Source organism: Oncorhynchus kisutch, linkage group LG2 (assembly GCF_002021735.2).
Source record: "Oncorhynchus kisutch isolate 150728-3 linkage group LG2, Okis_V2, whole genome shotgun sequence".
Lineage (NCBI taxonomy): Eukaryota > Metazoa > Chordata > Actinopteri > Salmoniformes > Salmonidae > Oncorhynchus > Oncorhynchus kisutch.
This window is the reverse complement of record NC_034175.2, coordinates 41,984,255-42,010,666: the sequence shown is the minus strand read 5'-3', so window position 1 is coordinate 42,010,666 and position 26,412 is coordinate 41,984,255. Positions and strand designations below refer to the sequence as shown.

The 26,412-nt window shown below is 40.0% G+C and overlaps 2 protein-coding genes across 10 annotated transcripts in view; both read left to right on the top strand.

Annotated features, from left to right (window-relative positions):
- The first annotated feature begins 7,254 nt into the window (after positions 1-7,254).
- On the top strand, positions 7,255-12,792 carry LOC109866137 (CD302 antigen-like). Its single transcript, XM_020454689.2, has 6 exons — positions 7,255-7,495; positions 9,697-9,822; positions 10,195-10,305; positions 10,808-10,990; positions 11,278-11,301; positions 11,403-12,792. Exons 1-6 carry the CDS (start codon positions 7,405-7,407, stop codon positions 11,609-11,611), a joined length of 744 nt encoding a protein of 247 aa, XP_020310278.1. The 5' UTR covers positions 7,255-7,404; the 3' UTR covers positions 11,612-12,792.
- A 7,634-nt stretch (positions 12,793-20,426) lies between these two features.
- Positions 20,427-26,412, top strand: part of LOC109866128 (bromodomain adjacent to zinc finger domain protein 2B) — a 98,364-nt gene continuing 92,378 nt past the window's right edge. For all 9 annotated transcript variants that reach the window (XM_031794522.1, XM_031794517.1, XM_031794497.1 and 6 more), the window contains exon 1: positions 20,427-20,636. The gene's annotated coding sequence lies outside the window, so the exon portion shown is untranslated. The remainder of the gene's footprint in view (positions 20,637-26,412) is intronic.

The following is a 26,412-nucleotide window of genomic DNA, read 5'->3' as shown; positions in this document are numbered from 1 at the left end:
CACAGCCTTTGCAGTGTTTTTCTTGTGGATCTTCCTCACAAAGCCAAAAGCTTTCAGGAAATGATTGGAGCGACAGTACAACATGGCCTGTCTCCTTAACAGCGACTGGCTCACCAAGGCCAGGGAGTGAGATTAATCCTACAGTAGCAATTTCCTCAGAGCACATGAGAATTCTAGTCATTGGTCTCAACACACTGACACTCTGACCTTCCCTCACATAGAGTTGAGATTGACACTGCTCTCTCTTACAATGAAGATATGTGACACATTTCCTCTCGCGACAGAGGGGAAACTTATCTATGAGGTCCATTACCTTTGCAAATGACAGGCTCAAGAAAAGGAAATTGGTTAAATGGGGTAGAATCATACCGTGTCAATCCAACCCGATTCATATAACTCTGGCAATGCAATTTATCATGAAACTTTTGTCTGTTTTATTTCTCATCTTGTGCACTGTTTTGTAAATCTGCTATGGAGGCAATCTAATCAATATACCAGGACTCACTGCTCTAGTCTGTCATTAGAATGCCTGAACAGACCTTACTGTTGAAGAGACCTTCTGTTGAGTTGGACATACAGTGTGTTTGGCACTAGCACATTCACAGCCCTGAGGGTGAGGGCAGTGTAGAGATTATCATCAACACCATCTCCCGGTCACGGTGTTAACATGCATGTCCCTGTCTCCACCAGGGTGAGTGGTGACAGGAGGGAGGCTAGAGGGACTGGGCCTTGGAGAGGGCTGTGGCCAGGCCTGGGTGGGAGGTGGATGGGAGGGAGGATAGAAGGACGGGAGCTTGGAGAGGACCATAGTGGCCAGGCCCTAGACTGGCAGATGGGTCTTCCTGGTCTCCTGCAGGGTGTGGTGCCACCCGACGGGAAGCCATGAGCAGCAGACCGACAAGGGGCCAGATCCATGCTGCAGCTGTCTGTGGCTTGCAGCCAGCTGCATCTACTGTACAAGCCGGGCACGCCTTCTGCCTCCACCATAACTATATCATACTACCCGTTCTGCCCTTTCGTCTGGCTGCAGGTAATATCAGCACAGCAGCTCTCCAAGAGGAGCCATCTCAACAAAGGTATAATGATTTTGCCGTCTACGAAAAATCATGTCTTCTGTTCCACCAAAGTATGTGGCGTTTACACAGGGAGAGGACAAAGAGCTCTCAATCTTTTATGGTCTTTTCTGAAACATCAACCTCCGGCAACTCAGTGGAGAGTGAACTAACAGTGGTATCTTTCTATCTGACCATTATGTTTGATCTGTTACATTTAACATTCCGATGACATTGAATGGCTGGGTGTATAGCTCTTCTGCTCTGTCTTCACTCACAGAGGTTCAATCTAAAACATTTGCTCGGTATCAGGTCCTGGAGGACTCCTGAAGATAATAACTGTATATCCGTATTTACTGTAGGGGAGAGTGTGGTAAGTTGAACCGCCCTTGTTTCTAGGAAACCATACACAAAAATGTATGAATTAATAATTTGACCAATTATTTAGGAAGAGGCCATCATTTAATGGAATGTGTGAAGGAAGAAACCACATGGAAAAAGGGGTAAGCAGGTAAAAAAAAGTTTCACCAAGTCAAATTAAAACATTTTGTGTTAGAGGTTTCATGATACTTGTATCTATCTTTAACTGTAATTATAGGATCTCTATAAGCTTCAATATGACATCTTAAACCTAGCATGAAAGTGCATCCTTGTTGCTGTGTGGACTAATATAGTCCAAATGTTCAAAGTACCACTGCAATGCATTCTATTTTTACAGTGAACACTGTCCGAGTGAGGCTACAATACATTGAGTTTCACAGAGAAGCTATGAAGCCAGTTGTAGCCTGGCTACAGGCTACAACCTCTAAAAGTCTAAGCCGTTGGGGGAGGTTTCTACTAAGCTAAGATATGGAATTGTTTTAAGATGGTCCTACAGTACCATGGATCATTTAGGTATTTGATTTAGAATTTTAGGACCCCTTTAGGTATCAAATAAATATTGAGCCTTTACTGCTATAGCCCATAGAAACACATTGAACAACACTTTCATAAATGGAAAAAAGAACAGTAAAAAAAATGAATCATAAGGAATAAGTTTTTGAAGTGTCTGTCCTATATCTAGGAGATATAAGAAACCTCAAGAAATATTTGAGTTTTTTGGGATGCATATTTAACCCCTTATTTTTGTTGGCACAAAACTACCCCTGTATTTTCATCGATTTGTATGGGACAAGAGTCCCGTGACTCTTGTGGGGATCATAGAGCAAAACGGACAACACCATCGTGTTCGTGAGAGTCTCCCCTTTCCATAGTGTAGCCCAAACATTTTGGACGCTACAGACAGAAGTTGGCACATCAGCGTTACCGGCTTCAGATGAGTCCTGTGGGACTTGAGGGGGATGTGGAGCAAAAAGGAGAACACCATTGTGTTCGCGAGAGTCCGTAGGCCAAACCTTTTGGACACTACAGACGTTTCTGTGAGAAGACCACCTCCCACCTGCTGTGTACCGGACAAAACCGTGCCTGACAGGCGAGGGCAAAGGACACTGTCTACAGGTGTTGCCCCCGGCTACCGCTAGCTACCGGTACACAGCAGCTGGGTGACACTGTGTGCTAGCATCACTGTGCACTAGCTAGCTTGATGGTTAACTAGCTAGGACACGGCGTCGCCCCTGCCTCCTGCCTTCTGGGTACTCCTTAGGAGCAGCTGGCTAAGCTAGCACACAATGTCGTTCGCTCCCGCCTGCCGAACACCGGCCCTGGGGTCATTAACAGAACTGAGGGAAAACAGTCCTCGACAGGCAGGGGTAAAGTACATTCTACCGGTGTGTACCAGCTACAGTTGTCGCCCCTGCCCCCGCATCTTCCTCTTCTGTGGGGTTTATCGGCTGTTGGCATCCAACGTTATGGTGGATTACCGCCTTCTACTGTACTGGAGCGTCCCTGCCTTCCACCAATGTACTGGAGCGTCCCTGCCTTCCACCAATGTACTGGAGCGTCCCTGCCTTCCACCAATGTACTGGAGCATCCCTGCCTTCCACCAATGTACTGGAGCGTCCCTGCCTTCCACCAATGTACTGGAGTCATAGCTTATAAATTGACCAATAGAAGTATCAAGAGGGGCTCCTGCATATACAGGATTGCCCACGTGCAGGAATGCCCGAATTGCGGGCTGCAGTTGCACCCTTCTCCACTGCAGATGCAGAAGGCTGACATAAGCGGGTGTGGTGGATTGAGACACAGCCCATGTAAAAAAAACAGACATATCTAGCTTAAACTGATGTTTTTTATTTTATTATGTTACTTAGATTGTCGCAATCTTAAGGATGATACTAAAGAATGTGAAAGAATGTTGTGCATGTTTACTATTGTCTGGTTGTGTTCATGAATTTGTTATTAAAGAATGTGAAACAATGTTTACTGCTCTTCATTAAATCGTGTATGGCTATTTATATTTTATATAGGCCTACATTCGTTCATGTGGGCAGGTATGTTCACTGCTTTTCATTCAATCATTTATGGCTATAAATATTGTATAGGCCTATACATTCGTTGATATGGGCAAAATATTGTTTATATAGCCTACATAAATTGGTTCAGTTATGGCCTAAAATAAATGTCTTGGTATGGGCAGAATATTTTATATATATAGATACTGTACCAATCAAAAGTTAGGACACACCTACTCATTCAAGGGTTTTTCCTTATTTTTACTTTTTACATTGTAAAATAATAGTGAAGACATCAACACGATGAAATAACACATATGGAATCGTGTATTAACCAAAAAAGTGTAGTAACCAAAATATATTTTATATTTGATATTCTTCAAAGTAGCCACCCTTTGCCTTGATGACAGCTTTGCACACTCTTGGCATTCTCTCAACCAGCTTCATGAGGTAGTCACCTGGAATGCATTTCAGTTAACAGGTGTACCTTCTTAAAAGTTAATTTGTGGAATGTCTTTTCTTCTTAATGCGTTTCAGCCAATAAATTGTGTTGTGACAAGGTTGGGTGGTATACAGAAGACAGCCCTACTTGGTAAAAGATCAAGTCCATATTTTGGTAAGAAATATGCCGCTCGGTCATTGCTCATCCATATATTTATATGTACATATTCTTATTCCATCGCTTTACTTAGATGTGTGTGTATTAGGTAGTTGTGGAATTTTTAGATTACTTGTTAGATATTGCTGCACTCTCAGAACTAGAAGCACAAGAATTTCGCTACACTCGCAATAACATCTACTAACCATGTGTATGGGACCAATACAATTTGATATGATGATTTGATTTGAGAACAGCTCAAATAAGCAAAAAGAAATGAAAGTCCATCATTACTTTAAGACATGAAGGTCAGTCAATACAGAACATTTCAAGAACTTTAGAAGTTTCTTCAAGGGCAGTTGCAAAAACCATCAAGCGTTATGATGAAACCGGCTCTCATGAGGGCTGAACAGGAAAGGAAGACCCAGAGTTACCTCTGCCGCAGAGGATAAGTTCATTAAAGTTAACTGCACCAGATTGCAGCCCAAATAAATGCTTCACAGAGTTCAACTAACATACACATCTCAACATCAACTGTTCAGAGGAGACTGAGTGAATCAGGCCTTCATGGTCGAATTGCTGAAAAGAAACCACTACTGAAGGACGCCAATAATAATAAGAGACTTGCTTGAGCCAAGAAACATGAGCAAGGGACATTAGACAGGTGGAAGTCTGTCCTTTGGTCTGATGAGTCCAAATTTGAGATTTTTGGTTCCAACCGCCTTGTCTTTGTGAGACGCAGAGTAGGTGAACGGATGATCTCAGCATGTGTGATTCCCACAGTGAAGCATGGAGGAGGAGGTGTGATGGTGTGGGGGTGCTTTGCTGGTGACACTGTCAGTGATTTATTTAGAATTCAAGGCAGACTTAACCAGCATGGCTACCACCTGGTTTGTGCTTAGTGGGACTTCAATTTGTTTTTCAACAGGACAATGACCCAACAAACCTCCAGGCGGTGTAAGGGCTATTTGACCAAGAAGGAGAGTGATGGAGTGCTGCATCAGATGACCTTGCAGAGTGGGCCGCAGAGTTAAGAAAAAGCTGCCAAAAGTGCTCAGCATATGTGGGAACTCCTCGTGAAGCTGGTTGAGAGAATGCCAAGAGTTTGCAAAGCTGTCATCAAGCCAAATGATTTTTAAATGGGTTTTTTTATATAACCTTTATTTAACTAGGCGAGTCAGTTAAGAACAAATTCTTATTTACAATGATGGCCCACCCAAAGTGTTGCTACTTTGAAGAATCTCAAACTTAAAACATATTTTGATTTGTTTAACACTTTTTTGGTTACTGCATGATTCCATATTTGTTATTTCATAGATTTGATGTCTTCACTCTTATTCTACAATGTAGAAAATTGCAAAACTAAAGAAAAACCCTTGATTGTGTGTGTGTGTGTGTGTATTCTTTTGTAAATATATTATGTTAATAGTTCAATAGTTCACTGCCCTCATCTCACCAGAATATTGTCTATCAATTCATTCATATGGTTACAGTATATGAAGGCTGAAGACTAAAAACAGCCTATACTATATCTAGAGCTATAAATAATGTATTTTCTTCGCAAATAGACGCAGGCAAGACGCAAGCAAACTTGGTCCTAGATATATGTTGTTGTTAAAACCAATATATCTCTCCTCATCGATGTCAATGAATGAATGGAGGGTTATTGAATTGTGCATGTGATTAGATTGTATTTGAATGATGTAAATAGCCTAATGATAATGACGATGACGGAGTGAGCCTAGTAATAGATTGACTGCAGTCCCTTTAATCATAGGTTATTGTTACTTTGTGTCTCTAAAATCACAATGTTTCCATTTCTATAGCCATGTGACAGTCTATTGGGATAAGTTGAGCCTATGGTTGAGCCAATAGCAAGTTGAGCAAATGTAAGTGTTTCTTCACTGGCATAACACAAGGCATTATCTCTGGGATATGAGGTACCAACAGGGCCTGGGCTGTGTTAAAAGTGTTTTTTTTAAAGTACAAAGTGTTTGTTAGGTGTTAAGCCTTTGTTAAAAGGTGCTTAAAATGATTAAAGACAACAAAAAAAACAGTGTGATTGTGTTGAATTGTGTTTGGGAAATAACGATGATGGTGGTAATATTACATTGAGTATAGAAATGTGTAGGTGGCTTAACTTACCCTGTCTTGAGGCACAATTTACCTCATAAGTCGTAAGTCGTGCCAAGATACAACTTTTTGGGAATTGTAATGCTTACATTAATTCTGATTCTTTCTAGGGATACACAACATCCTGAAATATCTTTGTTAGAAAATTTTTACATATTTCCCTTGACAGACTGATGCTGAATAAAGTTATTCTCAATTTACCCCATTCTCCCCTACATATTAAGTACGTGTGAGATATCAATCACAGTCTTGTCCATAGCTAATGTGTGGTGACTTATATTAAATATCTTCCAAGTCCCAACTATGCAGATTGGATGTTATTAAACCCCCAAAGAATTTCTGGCATCGCCAAAGATCTTTTGGAGTGGACATGCAGCAGACACTAATTTCAGTTGCTCCCTGTTGATTTGGTCTTGTTTATTAATGCAGTGTCTCTAATCTTCTTTTGTCTAGAACTGGCTTTCACGTACCCCACTGAGCACTCTGCCATTCCAGCTCTCACCAACGGTCTTCTCACTTCTTCAAGTCTCGCATCTTGTTTTTTCAGCCATTTTTCAGTCAACTCAGCAGAATCACTGGGAGTTTTACATTAATTAATGAGACAATAATGTTATTCTTACAAGTAAGGATCGGGCTATACCAACCTACAACTTAATGGGATTTATTGTGCTTCATATTTACATCTAATTGCTCACTAATTTCAGTTGAATTAATGTATAAAATATGTTCCTGTGTGACTGTATACTTTTCAAAACATAATGAGGCACTCTAGGCAGAATGTGATACCACTGGGTTGCAATCACTGAAATCTAGACATTTATGCAGTTATGGCACCATCTAGAGGCTTTATGGGTTATTCTCCAAACCAATATCCTCATGGGGCCCCTACTCCTGTGACAAAACAAAACATAACCAAATATCCTTCTCCACAATCCATAATAAAGCAATTGAAAATGAAATCGAATGTAATTAACGTAATGCTATTCTTCAACTTCACTAATAATGTCAACAGTATGCAGCTATGCAATATCATGCAATTCACAAATTAGTTTCAGCATGATCATTTGTTTCCACACGCTTCAACCACTCTTGAGTCTGAACTTTGCTCCGGTCTACTTTTTGAGGGAGCATGATAATTCGGGCACTCTAGAGGTGGGGTTACATTTCAATGTGAGATGCTGACGTATGAAGCTCTGAAAAACTTCCGAGCCATGAGTTGGAGTTCGCGGACATGGAGTCAATGAAGAAATGGCACCTTCGCCCTTTATCCTTATGCAATCTCCTTTTCGTTGTTGTTTATTGGCAATCTACTTTAGCTGGTGGTAAGTTGAGATAATTAACTATTGTTTAATGTTATTATATTAAGTGGATGGGAAATGCTCACTTCGTGTTGTTCGAGAAAGTTGAAGTATTTGTTGTGCTTTCAGTTTAAACATGTATCGGGATAACGCTGACGATTTTCTTGTCGGCATGTGTTTTTTGTAGGGATTTATATTTTCATTTGGTTACATGCCAAATATTCTAGTATTTATTAGAAACGAATAAAGCTGCCCTCATTATTTGGCTTGTAACAATGTACGTTATAATTCAGACATCGAGGTATACTGTTGAAGCAAACAATATGTGTCCACATTATTTCCAAAGGTAGCAAGGCAGTGTAGCCTAGTCTTCAAATCGTCTTCTGTAAAATGTGCATAATGTCAAAGTGGGCCCACATACAAAATGTAAACAAACAATTTACTCCATGACATTTTCGCTGACATGGCACTTGATTTCTATCTGACAAGATAATGCAATTGCACTAATCTCACGAAGGTATATATACATTACATTTAAAGGGTATATTTAATTATTTGAAATTACTGGACAACATCCAGACGGTGGCTTTAAAAGTACTTAAGGCTTCTCTTGCTTTAAAAAAAAGTACGTGATTCCTCAAGAAACAAAGACAAAAAGAGTGGGATCACTGCTAGTTTTAAGGTTATGGCCCATTTGTATCCCATCCTCGTCGAATACTTTGGGCTCCCGAGTGATGCAGAGGTCTAAGGCACTGCATCTCAGTGCTAGATGTGTCACTACAGACACCCTGGTTCGAATCCAGGCTGTATCACAACGGCCGTAATTGGTAGTCCCACAAGGCGGTGCACAATTGGCTCAGCGTTGTTCGGGTTTGGCCGGTGTAGGCCGTGATTGTAAATGCGAATTTGTTCTTAACTGACTTGCCTAGTTAAATAAAGGTTATATAAAAAATAATAATAATAATTGGCATGGTAGGCAATTGGCATGGTAGGCAATGTAACCAATCCCAGCCCTCCTTTTACTTGCATCATTGCGCATCCTGTGCAATGACAGAGGTGACCATTTAAAAAAATAAATAATATATATATATATATATATATATATATATATATTTCACATTCACTCTGTTGGTAATGCATACAAATTGGATCATACCTGTAACTCTAAAAGCAGCAGAGATCCCACTTGCAAGTAGAGTATATTACGTTCTTTAAAAAATATAAAAATTAGCCAAATCAAAACTATTTTATTTTCAATATTCATGTTTATATTTTGGAATATTCATAAATTAAATGTAAAAAAAAAAGTTTTCGAAATCAAAATACTACTCCTATTAGAGCAAGCGGTAAAGCTTCATCTGACACTTTGTAGCACCTATAGATGAAACACTATGGAGTCTTAAATGTCATAAATAGACCAGCTTCGATAAAGTATTTCTCAATTATGCTTTTAGATACAAATGTCAACAATCCTTCCTCCAAAGGACTATTCGATGGATAAATATTGTGTCTGGGTTTTGTGAAGAATCACTCCAAACATCCTTGTTTGCCGGTGTTACAGCTTCACGTTGCTTGCTTAGCGAGTACCACCCTGGCTCGAACTCGGGACCCCTGCTTTGCTAACACAGGTGACCGCCCTCCGCTGATTCACAAATTTCCAACGGTTTGAGCCACCAAAAAGGAATCAATTGGATGGCTCCATCCGTGACATTTCAAGCTAGCTGTGGAGTGGGCTTACGGTACGTTCTTAACTCTGTTACACTCACCCTCTTTAAACTCGCTACACACCGAACCCAGCTGTTGAGCTGAGCCCATTTGCGCATCCGGATCACGGCATCACTGTTATGCATGTCATGTTGCTTGCTTAGCAGCTCAACGTGGATGTCATGTCACTTGATTCAGCTCATACCTGGCTCGAACTTGGGAACTCTGCTTTCTTAACATGCATAACAAACCGTGACAACTTTCCAACGGTTTGAGCCACCCAAAAGGTACCAATTGGATGTCTTCATCCGCGACATTTCAATCTATCTGTGGAGTGGGCTTACGGTACGTTCTTAACTCCGTTACACCAACCACATCCCAACTGATAACACTGGTGGCTCTTGTTTGACTTGTTTTCGGTAAGCTGTTGGAAATTTAGGTTAGGACCAGGGACACCTTACTTTGTTTGAAAATGAGGATTGAGACTAGTGGTTTTGTCTAATGATTAATTCTCCCCACAGACTGTCCTGCAGATGGGCGCACCTGGGTGCCTTTTGGACAAAGATGCTACCACTTTGTCCATGGAGAAGAAGACATGGCTAAAAGTTATACGATTGCAGCTGCGAAGTCTCTCTGCTCAGGACATGGTATTTACAAGTCACCAATATGTTGCAACTTTTTAAAATCATTGTAGGCCCAGGGATCAATTTCCAATTTCCAAAATTATACAAAAAACTGTCGGGGTCTCAACTATTCAAAGTTAGAGTAGTAGAATACACAAGGTGCAATTTCGAAATTGAAGGCTAAGGCCAGCTCTGACTGCATGTATGGATGTAGGTATGCAAACCTGTGAATCACTGTGGCCCCCATGATGAGTTCAGCAAATCACTGTGGCCCCCATCCCCTCAAATTTACCCATTCCTGATTTAGCTGATAGGCTTTGATTTAATTTAACCATTTCAAACTACTCTCAATGTTTGTTTTTCAATTGCAACAGATTGTCTTGTGTTGTCTCTTAGAATTGGTGAGTGTCCAAAGTGCAGAGGAGAATGATTTCATCATCAAGTACAGTCCGCAGGTGTGGAAAGGCAACATCCATGTGTGGTTGGGCATGTATTATGACAGTGATGGTAAGTAAGAACTGATATTTATTCTGAAATCATGGCACCTCTGTATTATGAAGCCTACTTTGCCCTATTATGTGATTGTACCCAATAATGTGGTTACGTCACCAGCTGGCATAATCCATATTAATCCTGAATGCTGATTGGTTAAAAGCACATTCCAGCCGGTGTCTATTCCACAAGTTACCACAGGCATTTTAATGTCATAGATTTAGCCGATTTACTCTGTTCCATCTGACTGTGCAATCCGCTGTCTCATCAGCCCAGTAAGGGAAGTTATGAACTTGATCTCCAGTATAAGAAGCATCTATACATTATATGGAAAAAATCCGACACCACTGGTATTCTTCGAACAGGGTTATTTTGACTGTGCATAACTTTATTTCTTTCAGACAATGTTTGTTTGGCTTATGAAGGAAAGACAAGTCAAATTAACAGAGGGAGAGAGAATAAGTGAAGTAATTGCTATTTTTCAAATTTTGATGTCTTGTTTTTTCTGTTTGATAAGATGAGGACTTTAAGTGGCAAGATGAGACGGGCCTGAGCTTTAAGAACTGGGGGAACAGCTCCAGCTCGCCTGACTTGATTCCCATGGACACCTGTGTGGCAATGCACAGCACCACAGGGGAGTGGGAGAAAGTCAGCTGTGTTGAAAACCTAGAGAATGGAGTGGTCTGTGAGACTGCTGAAAGTAAGGCCCTATTTTTGTATTTTTTTTGTAGCAGCATTTGTCTTTCTACTTGGGACACCCCATAACGAACATCGTCTGTGCGCAGCGGGCGGCCTTCAAATAACCTCCAAACACAGAAATTTTTTATTTCCCGCCGACATAGACCAGTGGACGGACATAGGCCCACTGTAGCAGCCATGTGTTGTTTTGACAATTTGATCAACAAGTGTATACAGATGTTGTTATTTTCATTCATATTAGTTATTTTTAGTTATGTTTCACTAATATATTGTTCATTTATTTTTCAGAAGCAGAGAAAAACGGCAAACCCGGTAAGTGAAGCAAAGCCATTTTCCCTTTATGTTGTTCTTAAATAGCCATACAGTAAGATCAATGGTAACCTCTCTCCCTGCATTGTTTATGTCCTGCTCAGCTACTAGTCCACTGCTCTCAGCTCTGGTCATTCTGAGTGTGGTCGCCATCATGGGGATCTCGGCAGTCTTTTGGTTCCTGCACCAGAAGCACCAATTCGGTGCCGTCCTCGCATCGTTCGAGTACCACCCCCCGTTCAGGGCTCCCACCTCTGACGAGGCCTGCCTAGTGGAGACAGAGGAGACAGAGGAGGCTGATGACATGGCTTAATGGAGATCCTGCTCTTAGATTCTGCTGTGTGGAGTCACTGTTGGAGGAGAGGCATAGAGAGAAAAAGGTGACCCTCTTAAGTAAGACTGGTTCCATTGTTCCGAAGAGATGCTTTGACAGGTAAAATCACATCATGCTATGGAATGACATGCGTAGCAACACTTTTACCACCAACTAGTGCCACGGTATGTCCCGTCTTTTGCACTTTTGCCTGTCTGAATGGGCTCCCATGTGGGTATTGGGTCAGTCTGCTCTTTTTCTTCTTCTTTGTTGTGCTAGCCAAACAGGATACGAACGAAAATATGTTGTCAAATGACATTTAGCCTACGCACCGCACCGAATGCGTTGCATGCCGTTAATTCGATAGTCTTTTGAATTGTGAGAATCACGTGTTTCGTGAAAGAAGTTGGGTCTCCCGACGTCTTCTGTCTGCATAAAGTTGGTGATCTTTGTACCGCATGGCGAGTCTGACATATGTTATCATTCACACATCTTTATGTTGTATTGCCCTTGTAAGTGCTCATACTTTTCAATGTGTCTCTTATCCTAGTGTCAGAACTTTGAATTTCTTAGTTCTCAATATGAGATCAATACAAGTCATTGAAAGTACAGAGGGACTAATCCATCATTCATACCTCAAACAAACAGATCAAGGCTTGTAAAATAGGTCAGAGAGACCCATTTTAACCAGTGTGCATCTTTTTTTCTCAGCAAGGGATCTGTAATCCTGTGTCCCATTGTCGTTTGTGTGCTGTGAAAGGCTTCTACAGATGATTACATTTATAATAGATATGATTTGTTGTGCATTAGTCTGTAATGACATGTATGAACTTCTATTCGTGGGAGAAAACAACATTTTTGAGTGAGGATCGTTTTGTCTTTCTCTAACAATGTCCTTGGTGGGACTACCTGAATAAACACTCATAATTCATTTTTTACAAAGCTATTAATCCAAATTCTAATTCATGAATATGGTCAGTGGTTTTACTAATGCATTAGTGATATGTTACTTTTTGAGGAGTGGTCCTTTTAAATGGTGTTTTGTCAGCACTACATCCCTGAAGTTCTATGAATGTATTTGAAAGCGTTTTGCTGATTACCTTGCTATATTTGTTTCATTTGGCTTAAACTAAGCTCTGTCTGTTACACACAATAAAGTTTGGTCATCACCTGTGAGCTGGTCTCGTGTGACCAAGTCCATTCTTTAAAAAAAATGTTTACGCCTTTTTCCTCCCTAATTGGTAGCTAGTCTTGTCCCATCGCTGCAACTCCCATACGGACTCGGGAGAGGCGAAGGTCGAGAGCCGTGCGTCCTCCGAAACACGACCCTGCCAAGCCGCACTGCTTCTTGACACACTCTTTGCTTAACCCGGAAGCTTGCCGCACCAATGTGTCGGAGGAAACCCTGTACACCTGGCGACCGTGTTAGCGTGCATGCGCCCGGCCCACCACAGGAGTCGCTAGAGTGTGATGGGACAAAGACATCTTGGAATCGAACCAGGATCTGTAGATGCAGTGTCTTAGACCGCTGCGTCACTCGGGAGGCCCCTTTCAAGTCCATTCTTGTTGAAGCCTGAAGTCAGAGGCTACTTGTGAGTTATGAGCCTGCCTGTCCTATGTTTGATTTATACTGAGTGCACAAAACATTAGGAACACCTGCTCTTTCCATGACTGACTGAACGGGTGAAAGCTATGAACCCTTATTGATGTCCAGGATTTTTAAGCCTTGGGACAATTGAGACATGGATTGTGTATGTGTGCCATTCAGAGGGTGAATGGGTAAGACTAAATATTTAAGTGCCTTTGAAAGGGGTATGGTGCTAGGTGCACCGATTTGTGTCAGGAACTGCAACGCTGCTTGGTTTTCACTCTCAACCGTTTCCTGTGTGTATCAAGAATGGTCCACCACCCAAAGGATATCCAGCCAACTTGACACAACTGTGGGAAGCATTGTCGTCAACATGGCCAGCGTCCATGTGGAACGCTTTCGATGCCTTGTAGAGGCCATGCCCCGATGGAATGAGGCTGTTCTGAGGGGAAAAGGGGATGCAACTCAATACTAGGAAGATTTTCCTAATGTTTTGTGTACACTGTATGTGAGCATCTCTTGTGGGCATATTGTGTAAGATTGTGCTTGTTTGAGACGGTACATGCAGTTGATGTAGTTGCTGTACTTGTTGCTTCTTTTGGCAAACATGGCACAAGTTGACATGACTGTGTTACATAGTTTGTCAATGGAATCTCAAAGTAATCCCTCATAAATTGGTTTGCATTTCCTTTCCTTTAGGAGGGGCTTCAACCTTTTAACCCAAAGGAATGGAAATACCTTCTATAAAGTACTGTATGAGAAGAATCCTACCCAACCCTAGGGTTTCAAAATTCCAGTAAGTGTCAAAATGTCCAGGTTTTCCAGAAAACATTTTTGCAAACCTACCTAACCCCAAAGTGCAACACTTGAACAATCTGAAGTGATGTCCATATCCATATGAGCATTATTCTGTCCATTCCTCAGATCGTTACAGAACTTTACAGCTAAATATACATCTGTCAATGCATAATTAAATGGGTGATGAATTAGGACACCGGATTGAGGACATTCTAATTACTCCTTAAGGGATATTTAATATTATAAATCACTGTCATCTGTCAGGCATGAGAAGTATCGCACCGACCCTCCATCTGTATGAAAACCTGTCCTGGCTCTGCTATGGCACTAGAGGGTAGTATTCATTAGGCACCAAAATGACTTAAATGGGCGATGGATCTATCTGAATTTGTCTAATAAGAAAAGCTCACTTTCAGTATCCATTGTAAAGCGTTTTGGTATGTTTTGAAATGGTATACACTAATAAATACAACCCAATTGTCCTTGTTCCGTACCTTCGGATTAAGCGATCTATATTTTGCTCCTAGAAAATAACTTCCATCTGGAGAATGTATGTACATTTTGGTCATGTAGCCCTCCAAGGGTCCAATGGTGACGTCAACAGTTAGAGATCCATAACATCTGACATCTCACAGGGTAAGATCAGGAGAGAACTCATAATATAACGTTGATTTAGGAGCTTGGCCACTAGGCGGGACAGTGGATCACATTTCCAGCCTGTACTTTCCAGGAACAGCAACAGAAACCGATTGCATAAACTCTTTGAGGTAATCATACATTGTGTATGTTTTTTTTCTGTAAAAAAAAAACAACTTGATAATTGTCTAATCTAATTGTAGAATAATTAGATTATTCAGGTAGAGCTTATGATAATGATCAAGTGTAAGTATTGAACTTGATTAAGATAAATATTCCGGGCTGCTATCTGTTCAGTTTGATTTATGGCACGTGTGCTAGTTTGTGGGAAAAAACGGTTATATGATTGGTTGAAAAGTCTGTTCAAATGCATCGTTTTTCAACTGCAGCATGCAGTCTGTTTTCAAAAGTATAGGCTTTAACTTTACTGAGTAGGGCATGGCCATGTATCTAGATTTAAACAAAGCTAGCCCATCCTGATTCAAAGTTCAGTTGAAGGAACATAGATTACCAGTAACTAATCCCACAGATCAAATGGCAACTAAGAACAACAAATGATCCGGTCAGGAAAAACACAAGGCCCAGAGGAGGGTTTTTCTTGTAATGTGATACATCAGGACTCCCATAGTTCCTCTTAGGAAAAGGTATATTTCAGTCCTTAAACTGTTTTTATTTTGAATTTTCCTCAGTGCTCCTCAAGTTACTTTGTGCTTATTCACCTGAAAAATGTATAAGCATGCACAACATGTATACTTCTTGCTATGGAGGCACTATGGATATATTTCAATATTATGAATGCATATCCTTCAGACAAAATGCATTTAAACAGAATATTATGTTCACAATATTCACTATCCCTTTCTAATCATGGCCCTCTGTGGCTTGCAGATGAGTCCAATTGAAATTGTCAGTCTGATCATCCTTTCTTTTTTTTTTTGCCAAGGGGTTACATACAACAATACATCCTAGAAATAGACTGTGCAGACAGACATTAGAAATGCCCCTCTGTCTGGATGGGATTTCAGCAGATGTCTTGCAATCACAGAAGAATGCTTTGTGACTTGTTCAACCCAACTTCACCACAATTTTCCCAGGACCCAGTCTGTTTCACCCTCCTTGCTCTGGACAAGGCAGCTATGAATATTCAACAAAGCATAATGCATTAGATAGGAATACAATAGCAGCTTGCTGTGAATGCAGTTGTCCATGAAAGGAACCTTGAATGAAGCTTTTAGAATGGTTTTGAGTATGTTAGAAAAACTATGCTATTTGAACCCAACCCAAGAGCTTAAGGTAATTTTTTGGGAGCCGAGAGAGCATTTTAAATGTTTATACGAATCCATTGACAATCAATTTTATTAACTTTGCTTTGTCTTTGGTTTTAACAGTAATGCCAGATCAATTCAGCCATTTATTATAGAAGTGGTCCCAAAATTAAACAGTACACACACATATATATATATATATATAAATATATCTCATAGATGTAGTGCAAGGCCAGGTTTTCTAAAATTGATGTTTGTTTTCATGCCCAGAAGCGATTATCATAATTAATTGTAGCATTAATGTGGGCAAAAAAAAGCCTAGCTTGAGTTTTTTCTACGATGGGACCAGCTTACATTATAATTACCTTGTCTAGCATGGTAGTTTATTTTTCCAGACAGATATATGCTTTTGTGTTTTCATTTTTTTCTGCTGCTTCCTCAATACAAGTGTTGCTGTTTCACCCCAAGATGGATCGTTTCTGGAGAGCATACATTATGTAAAGACTGTTGCCATTATGATTATGGCTGTAATGGCCTAATTTCGATCAAATAACACTGAAGGCATTTCATTCACACGTCTGCCTTGCCACAGCTTGGAGGAGGATGGGCTTTGCACTGACCTGAAATTGCTAATTAAAAGGGACAGTGGTTTGCATAAATAAGATATGACATTAACAGTTGGTATGAAAATGGGATGCACAGAGCCACTGCTGTTCACTCGAGGTTATCAAGTAATATGTGTATTGTTGCATTCATTTGTGGACAAAAGATGCTAAGCTCACTACAAATATGCCAACAATTACTCTGAAATGTTCAATATTTTATGCAGCGCTTATAGTACATGTACTCACAATTTCGTGAATATTTCATAAGCTCTGCCAACTTGTAAAACACTCTTGAAATATTTCCCTGAATTTCACACGTTCAGACATTTCTGATGCCAATAATTTAATCTACTCTGTGATTCATGTGATTTTCTCTTACCGAAAATCAATTATTTCATCCAAATCATTATTTTCCTCAAAGTATCAGGTTTTACCACAGTCAAATCCAGGTTTCTTTTCAAACTCAATTATTTCATTACATTTCAACTCGGTTCTTTAGTATTCACTATCATCCCCCTCTCCTGCCTTTTCAAACAAAGGTGCCTGTAGACAGAAGTGTGGAGCATGAACACGTTTCCCATGTTCTAGAAGGCTCACGTTTCCCATGTTCTCGAAGGCTCACGTTTCCCATGTTCTCGAAGGCTCACGTTTCCCATGTTCTAGCAGGCTCACGTTTCCCATGTTCTAGCAGGCTCACGTTTCCCCTCAATTCACTGTCCAGGAGCATGCTCCGATTAACAGAGGAAAAACAAAGGCCGCTATTTACATGGCCGTCCACTGCAGAATAATTTTTATAAGAAAGTCTATTCTGAGCCAAAATTGGTCTGTAATTTGTCTTGTGATGTGATAGTTATATATGGATGGATGCATTTTGCTTACTTGATAGCACATTCCATGCCAGATTTTCCTGGTCATTTCTCTCTTTCCTCTGGGTCTATAATTTGCTGGGAATGCTTCTTCTTATGTGAAGTACATGTAAAATGAGTACACTTTCTGGTGGGATTTTACAATGTTTAGATGACAGGCCCTAGTCACTGATCTTGTATGTTGTATGGATCTATCTCTATTCCACCAACACACTCCTGTATTAATCCTGATCATGTTTTTGTCAGAGTGGGTGATGTTTCCCTTGATTTATGTCATTTTTAATTCTGCGTGAAGGGCTATTATGTTTGTAAATGTGATTGCCACACGTTAAATCCTTGCCTGTGTGTGCTAGATGCAGTTGCTAAATATTTTTTGGAGTGCAAAACTTCGAGGTCATTTTGAATGCAATGTTTATCACCCAGTCCCGCTGCTACAAAGACATGTAACACGTTATGATGTAAGCACAGACAAATTGGCCTGGCGTTGGAACACCTGAAGGTGTATTTGACTTATGTCGTTAAAAGGAATCACACGTGTTCTATCCTAAATTGTCAGACCTGTAATAATTCCCTTGGTACTTGTGTCTGATATCCCCTGAAATAAAATGTATATCAGTCTGGATGAATGCCACCACTGATATCACACCATTCCAGTTGTTACACCATCATTCAATATTTTCAACGCAACATTTGAGCTAATATTTTAAGATCCCACACCAGGGTGTACCATAGACACATAGTACCATTGAGTGTTGGTGTCCAGGACAGACACGTATGTCATCATTAATCCTTCTAACCTATCTGGACAGTATTGTTTTGTTCAAAGGGCAATATATACCTCATTGTCATAGTTCACCTGAAGCTCATGTGATTAAATAGCTTCTAAGTGGCCCAAACTGTGTGATATTTAAAACATCCATGGAAAAAGAAAGTTAGCAACCATTGTTGCATGAAAAACAGACCGTGCTTTAAAAATGTGAAAGCCCTGTTTTGTAGGGCACTAAGACAGTAATTTAACTGAACGTTGTAATTCACTATAGGTTAATTAGTCAACACCAGTAAACTGTTGTCTTAATGGCATATATTACAATTAGGCTTTTAAAAGAGGCCTAGCAAGATGAACCCTGAATTTAATCACGGACAGAAACCTTGGACTGCATTTACACTGTTTTTAGCTGAAAGGGGAATTTGTGTCATGTAAATGAAATGTATGTTTGGTGCTGGGAGACTGGTTTTTAATGACATTATAGGGAGTTGTGTACTGAGATTATTACAATCTGTATTATCTGAATGTGTCAGGTGAAAATCGATAATGGCAAGCACAGCCCCAGCGGCTGATGGGTATCCTGGGCTTGCCATGGACTGACAGAAAAATAATCATTAAAACCAAATCAGCACATTGATTTGTTTTCCATAAGTCTCCGAAGAGATCATCTTTACTATGTCTTTTGATATCTCATTCTACTTTCTAATCAACACTCTTTAAAAATATATTTTATCGACCCCCCCCCCCCCCCCCCCCGCTTGCATTGCACTCATTGGACTTGCACTTATTGTGTTACAAATGACCGAGTTAAGGCTGACATTTTCATTGCACGTGAAAAGGCCTGGCCAGTGAAGCCTCTTGATGCAGCTTTGAGCTCTTTCATCACTCGCTGTCCCTAATGAAGATTATCCAATACAATTAAAATGACAAAATCATCAAATCATTTTTCTTCTCCCACCATCTCTGTCGATCCAGGCAAGCTTGTTTTATCCAGTTAAGGACGTCTGAATGTAGTGTCTTTACTGACCCAGAGGAAGGGGGGAAATCAATGAGGCCAAGGATGGTGAACAAGCAAATAAACCTGTTTAAAATTCACAATGCTGAATACGCTTTCTCCCCCCACATAATACAAGAGTGACTTTGTTTCTTAATTAGTGTATACAATTACTTCTAGTGCATGTACAATTTGCTTAGGTAAAAGCCACAATTCCCTTAATTCAAAAGCATTTTGCTCCCTTGAACAGTCACAAAGCTTTCGCTGCTAATTTCGGCACGCTCTGAATATTTTGCTATCTGTTTAAAAGCAACATATCAACAATTAAATGGAAGGATTTGGTGATTAAATGTAGCCTATATGTCTCATAAAAGTGTTAAAACATGTATGTTTTTTCCCAAATCTAAAATGTCTTCTTATATGCACTCTAGTTAAATTGAACCACAAACATATTTGTTTTACCTCCACCCCCCCTGTCAATTTGATGATTCAATGAACAGTACCTACATAACCTATCTACATTTTCACAGTGTTTGTTGAATGTAATATTTTGCATCCCCCGACTAGGTCACAAGGTCTCCGCTCAGCCTGTTGCAGATGTCTGATCAAGGAAAGAAAAAACACAATTAGGCACAGATGGCAGTCTATGCCCAACTCTAGTAGATGTGCTAACAGATAAGACTTTGAGTTTCTGTATTAACTGCAAATGATCCTAAGACACTTAATCAAAAGACCAATGGTTCACATATTCAAATGGATCTGTGATTATGTAGTCTTTCAATGTGTACCTTTTTAATTTATCACATATTGTATGATCCCAAGACAAAAACAGTGTTCACCCACAGATTTAAAAAAAAGTTTGTGTAATCTTTTCACGTATTGTTTGATGAATTATGCATTTTGTTACATAATTGCAATGACCTAATGTACAAATACATAATCAGTGTATATACACTGCCATCCATATCTTTTCACAGTTTTTCCACCACTGCATTCCACATTCATCCTCAGCATATACCTTTATTAGTTTACCACAATTACCCCCAAACCAGTTTATTTAGCCTACATGTGATGTGTTGCTCACTTGATTTATTTGCTTTTCCCCCCCAGACTCCTGAATCCAGCATTTTGTTGAAATGCAATATCAATCATAGATTGCTTCCAGGTTGAATAAAACAATACCTACCAAATGCATAGTCTGGTATCTGTTTACAGTCATTTCTAGCAATGAATTAAGTTAATTAATCAGACAAAAGTTTGCATTGTTGGAGCTTTTAGCTGACGTCACTTTTGTGCCTTGAAGTGAAGCTGAACAAACCTTGAGAAGAGTCTCCTTCAATCTGCCGTATAGTAGTAGCCTAACTAACACACACACTCAATTACAGCCCAATTTCGTTCTTTATAATCTACTGGCACTGTCCGCAAACAACGCAAATCTGGGGGAACATAACGCTATTCTAACATAGTAACTGACGCGAAGGAGGATACATAAAGTGACGGAAATTAGGTGAGTTTTCTTATGTTTTGTAGTGGGAAGTTAGCTTACGTTATCGTTCATAACGACGTTCAGTTTGCAATTTCGCTAGAGATTTCAACGCCTGTTAGCTCGATTTCTGGCTAGCTAGCTAGCACCTAGTTCTATCGACGCTGTCCAGCAGCTTGCCCTTTATCATGTAACCTATCCTGAGTGGAGCAGGTTGCTACAAACTTGTCAATAATGATAACTTGTAAATGTATCGACAATACCAGCACTCGGGTTTTTGTTACTTTAACTAGTTGCTAACTTAATGGCGAGATTCACGTATATTTCTATCACTTTTTTTTACGGCGTAGACTGAGTCAGTGACTGTCAGTGTCAGCTTGCTGGTTAGCTAGCGAATCTCGTCTTTGTGTCCGTAGCTGGTGCGGCTTGACTGACCTTTTAAAAAAAAAAATTAAACGCGGAGTAAAACAAGCTATCATTGAATGTCTGTCACAGATAAATGCATTTGGTGTCGGCTAGGTTTTATAATCACTAGGATGTGTTCATTTGAAATGTTTTAAACGATGTTGCAGGCAAGTTATGTGGAAAGAGTGCGAATGCTGAGAAAAGGTATGTTCAGTGTGTATTGAGCTGAAGATGCCAAAGTCTTCTCTTCATTGAGTAAACCTAATTTAAGTCACATATTACATTATTTCGCTGTTGCTTATTTGTGTTGTAGCTAATGTTCGGGACAATATGTTTGGAGGTGTTCGTGGAAATCCCATCCGTGTCAGCCAGTCCACTGCTTGGGTCCGAAGCTCCTTTCCTCTTATCTTTTTGTATGGCTTCGTATAAAGAAAAGCAACTGCAGCCCAGCAGAGTTTATTAAATGTATCCCTTTGTTTATTACAATGTGCACCATTTGTCTGTCCTCTAAACAACAAGCCACTCGCCATCTTGGGCAATTTAATCCACCCACTCTTTGTATTTCAAAATCCAGAATGCTTATTAATTAGACACCAAAAGTGATCAAATGTTTCACGAGGACGATACATGACGTCAACTGAAGTTGTGATAACATTTCATTCTTTCTAACTTTCTAAATGACTGAGGCTATTGGTTTCATGTGTCTAAGTATTTTTTTTTCATGACGAGAAGGTTTAAACAATGCAAAGGCACACTGGCCTAAAATGGCTTGTCATTTTGAAGGGTGACAGGTGGTGGGGTTGAGTGTTCTCAATGTTTGACTTACTGGACTGATTTTCATTTTCAATATTAAGGGAAGGAAAATGTATCAGTTAAAATTCAGAATCTTTAATGTGGTGTGTGTAAAGGGTTGTTACTTTCAGAACTTATGCTTATGCCATTTGATTGAATAGATTTCCTAGGCAGGCTAATGCTCTACAAATGTATGAGCAGTCTAGACATCATATACAGCATATTGTTGTGTATGTCACTCCTAACATTTTGTCTTATTTACACCACTCTCTGAAAATGAACCAGCACTAGGCTATACTGGTCTTTGGCTCTGCCAATCTGTTGTTCATTCAGGGAATTCTTTGAATGCTGCCTACCCCCAAAATTGTGTTCTTCTGAGAGCAGAATGCCTCTGCTCTAAGTGCTAATTGCCCCACCTCCCATTTCTTTGTTTGGATATTCACTGCATAGGTTAAATGTAAAGGGGCAAATGTTTAGCCAAATATCCTGATGTGTGGTTTTTCTCTTATGGGAATGCCTTCCACTTCCCTATGATGCATCAACTTGACATCTGCATCATTTTGTTGAGATGCTAGTAGGTAATCAACGGTGGAAATCAATGATGGGTTAATACATATCGTTGGTGGTTATTAATTGAACCCCCACCACACACACTCAAATGTATTTGCACACACACACACACAAGCAGTGCAGAGACGTGCAGAGACGTGCAGAGACGTGCAGACACTCAGTTTCAACTCTGGTTACAAATGCCTATTGAGGGATTCTTCATGAAAGCAAGATACACAAAATACCATGACTTGGGGGATTTCAACTAAATGTAATCTATAGAATAGTCCTTTGGAGGAAGGATTGTTGACATATATTTGACATTTGTATCTAAAAGCATAAGTGAGCAATAATTAAAGTTGACATTTTGGCCTTACCTAGGTCTCCTTTAACACTCCAGAATGTTTCACCTGTAGATGCTACAAAGCGAACATTGGTGTCCTAGGAAGCTTTACCGCTTGCTCTGTGAGGAAAATAAAATATTCTGCTCGTTCCCTAAGAAAATGAAGAATAGGCGTAGGTGATGTATAACCTGAGAAAACAAGTGTTAAATACAACAAGCCACAGTCCTTGTCATGCGGTTTTGAATGCTTTAGTATCACTTCAACTAGACTGCATTCAGAACATGATTGTTTGTTAGGACCATTGATTCCACATGTTACATCGGTTTTTCCTTTGACACTGCTCTGCTTTTTCCACTGGTTCTACAGCAGAATTGATTGGCCTTTGTAAATAGTTAATTGATAGTCAATTAACTATTGCTCACAGTCTAAGTGAAACGGCAAACATTATTCCCCTTAAGGTCCATCATTTAAATGGCTCAAGCAGCCATTCCAGCCAAGGAAGCAAAATAAATCAGATTACAGCCTTGATGTGTTATTCATGCCTCCAGTAACTGCCAATGAATCAACCAATAACCAGATACAACGCTGGAAGGTCACTGAATTTGCCTCATATTTATTCCGAGCTCATGTTCTCGAAAACAGTCTCAGAACGAGGGAACAATAATGCATCGCAACAAATCACCGGCTCCGGATGTGAGCTTTAACATTAAGAAAAACAGCAGTGGAGCATTTGAATGTTTGGAATATCGTAGGGTCCTTCAAGGATGGAAAATCTCATCAGTAGCTCACGGTTGCTAAATTGCTTGAAACAGCACTTTTAAATGCTAAGTGCCCAATGGTGTGATTAATACAGTTTATTTTCAGCTCAATCATTATTTCCAGCTATTCATCCACTTGGGTACAGTCTATCCTATTCCTTGCATTGAGTGTAATATGTAGCTTATAGTATAAGTATGCTATTATGCACAACACATAAGTACATTCATGATTTAGCTTCAAAAGGTTAATTAGTGTAACTGGTAGACTAATTTGCATATATGAGGTTTGTTTTTAACTTAGGCTAGGCTCAAGCAGACTAAACAGCACAATATAGCCTGTACCAGAATGTAAAACATTCAGAATTTGTTTAGGGTAGATGTCCTAATACTGATGACAACATTACGTCAGCCTAATCTACCCAAAAAATAAGATTCAATCTGAATTTCCAAGATAAAACTGAAGATCTGGGTTCGAATACTCATACAAACATACTGTATACTACATAATTAATGAGTACATACTATCAGTTCATTTTAGTATACTGTAAACGAACGATATCATTTCAGTTGAGCGTACTAGAGCTTCGCCTGTCTACTGGAAGTTGATGCTGTTGCTATGCTAGCTTGTTAGCAAAACAAATGACTAGCTGATGTCAGGTGTGTTTGTAATTTCAATCTGCAGTGCCAGAGGGCGCTCTGGGCATTTGTAAATTCAGAGAGTTTTGCTCTTGGACCGTTTTAGAGCGCACACTAGACGCTCTGGCCAAGGAGCACGCCATGGTTGATCCAAGCGTTCAACGGCAGTCAAGCCCCCAAGCTAACTGGCTAACGTTGGCTAGCTACTTCCAGACACAAATGAGTGAACACCTCCACTCTGACCATTTTACTTGCCTTAGCAGAGCTGGTTAGGCTGTTTTCATGTTATCCAGCGTCTTTGTGACTAACTGTGCTGCTGGCAACAATTTTAGATTCTTTCTTTTACTGACGTTTACTGACACCAGCCATATTCAACGGTGCGCGAGAGTGCTCTGAAATCGGAGTAGATAGCCAGAATTAACAATGTCCATTGAAACGCACAATAACTATACCACTTGGCTAAGAATTTAAATATTTATTTTTACCTTTTTATTTAACTAGGCAAGTCCGTTAAGAACATTCGTATTTACAATGACGGCCTAGGAACAATGGGTTGTTCTGGGGCAGAACGGCAGAGTTTTACCTTGGCAGCTCAAAGGTTCGATCTAGCAACCTTTTCAGTTACTGTAGTCAATAAACATTGGTTAGATAGCGGATAGTTAATATACTTCCTTGGCACGTTCGATGTATTAGTATCCAACTTACGTTAGGTAACTAGCTAACATACCGGTACATACTGCGGTAAAGATAGCGTAGCTAACAAATTGTCAGCTAACATAACGTATAACTTATTTGAAAAGTAGATACTTTATTAAATTGCTCAACATTTTCTTAACATTTGTCATTAGTTTGTCAATTAATTTGTATTCGGTCTCATCGGACTTCGGCTGCATATTTTCCGCCATTTTCTTCAAATCTGAAAATGTTGTGAAGCCATGCCCATTTTCTGAAGAATTGCATTAGGGGCCCGAAAAGTATGGAAATAGTGTCATGCACTTCGTATTTTGTTGAATTTTGTTGAATTTAGTATGACATCCGGGAACTTTTTGGCATACCAACTATGACCAATAAGCATACTATATACTCCATTCACGTCACGGTTAGTATGAGTACTCGAACACAGGTTTGAATTTTTTTCCAACTTGGTCTTCCGAACGGTCAAGATTAAAGAGTTTGTCACAAACATGGGTAAATGTTTTATTTTGCTTACTGGGGTTAATATAGCAATCTCTAGCCGTATTAGGCTAAATGAGGTTGTTGTGATTTAGTAGCTTCTCTCTGTGAATAGTCACCATTGCCATCTTGAGTGTGAGGCTATTAACAAGGCTGGGGGGGGCAGCCTCTTTTCTATCTTTTGGTGGGATGTGAAAGGGGCCCAAGTGTGTTTTGGCTCTCCTCAAAGGATGAACTAAACCCATCAGTAATTATGGCAGCCGTCCTGATGGAGGACTGGCAATTGTGCGTTTTCACACCATTTCTTTCCCCTGTCCCTCCTGTTCGTACCCTTTTTCACAAGCTTGCACTCATTAATCAAAGACGCTGAACTCCTGCTGAGGGCTGAGAGGTTCATCAAATTGGCAGCCGGTTCACTGTAAAGAACAGCATGGCGAGGCTGTTAACACAGGCATAAATAAATCTAAGGTTGTCTTTGTATGCAAACCATGGAGGTTAATACTGTATAATTCAATGTCCTCTCTTTTTGTTTTCATAATAAAATAAAATAATTCAAGGCTTGACGTGAGTCCTTTTGTAGGTCAGGGTTGACACATTCTGATTGGCTGATCCGGAGAAACATTAGGCAGGGTCGTTTATTACGAATATGTCAGGGACTGGGAGATTACACATTTTCCCTTCTGGTTTAGTTTTCCGCTCCTGGAGATGGTTGTCATGTCTTAGCTGAAGCAGGGATGCTCCAATGATTGAAGTTCCCTGCTGTGATAATGAGCTCCATGTTTGAAATGCCAATAGTTAGGCCCGTTTTGTTTGGCTGCTTACTGCTATTTGCATCCTTAGCTGAAATTGCATGTACTGGAGTACACATTTAAACTGCTGGTATTTTGGAGGCCAGAGAGGGCTCTGGGATTTGGTGAATAGAATGTAGAGTACGTAGGATAGAAAAGTATATGTACAGCAATAGTTGAATAGGATGGCCTGGATTAGAATACATATGAAATTAGTAAAACGGTATCTATTATTAAAGTGGCCAGTGTTCCATGTCTATGTACATAGGGCAGCAGCCTCTAAGGTGCAGGGTTGAGGAACCGGGTGGTAGCCGACTAGTGACAGTGACTATGTTCAGAGCAGGGTATTGAGTGG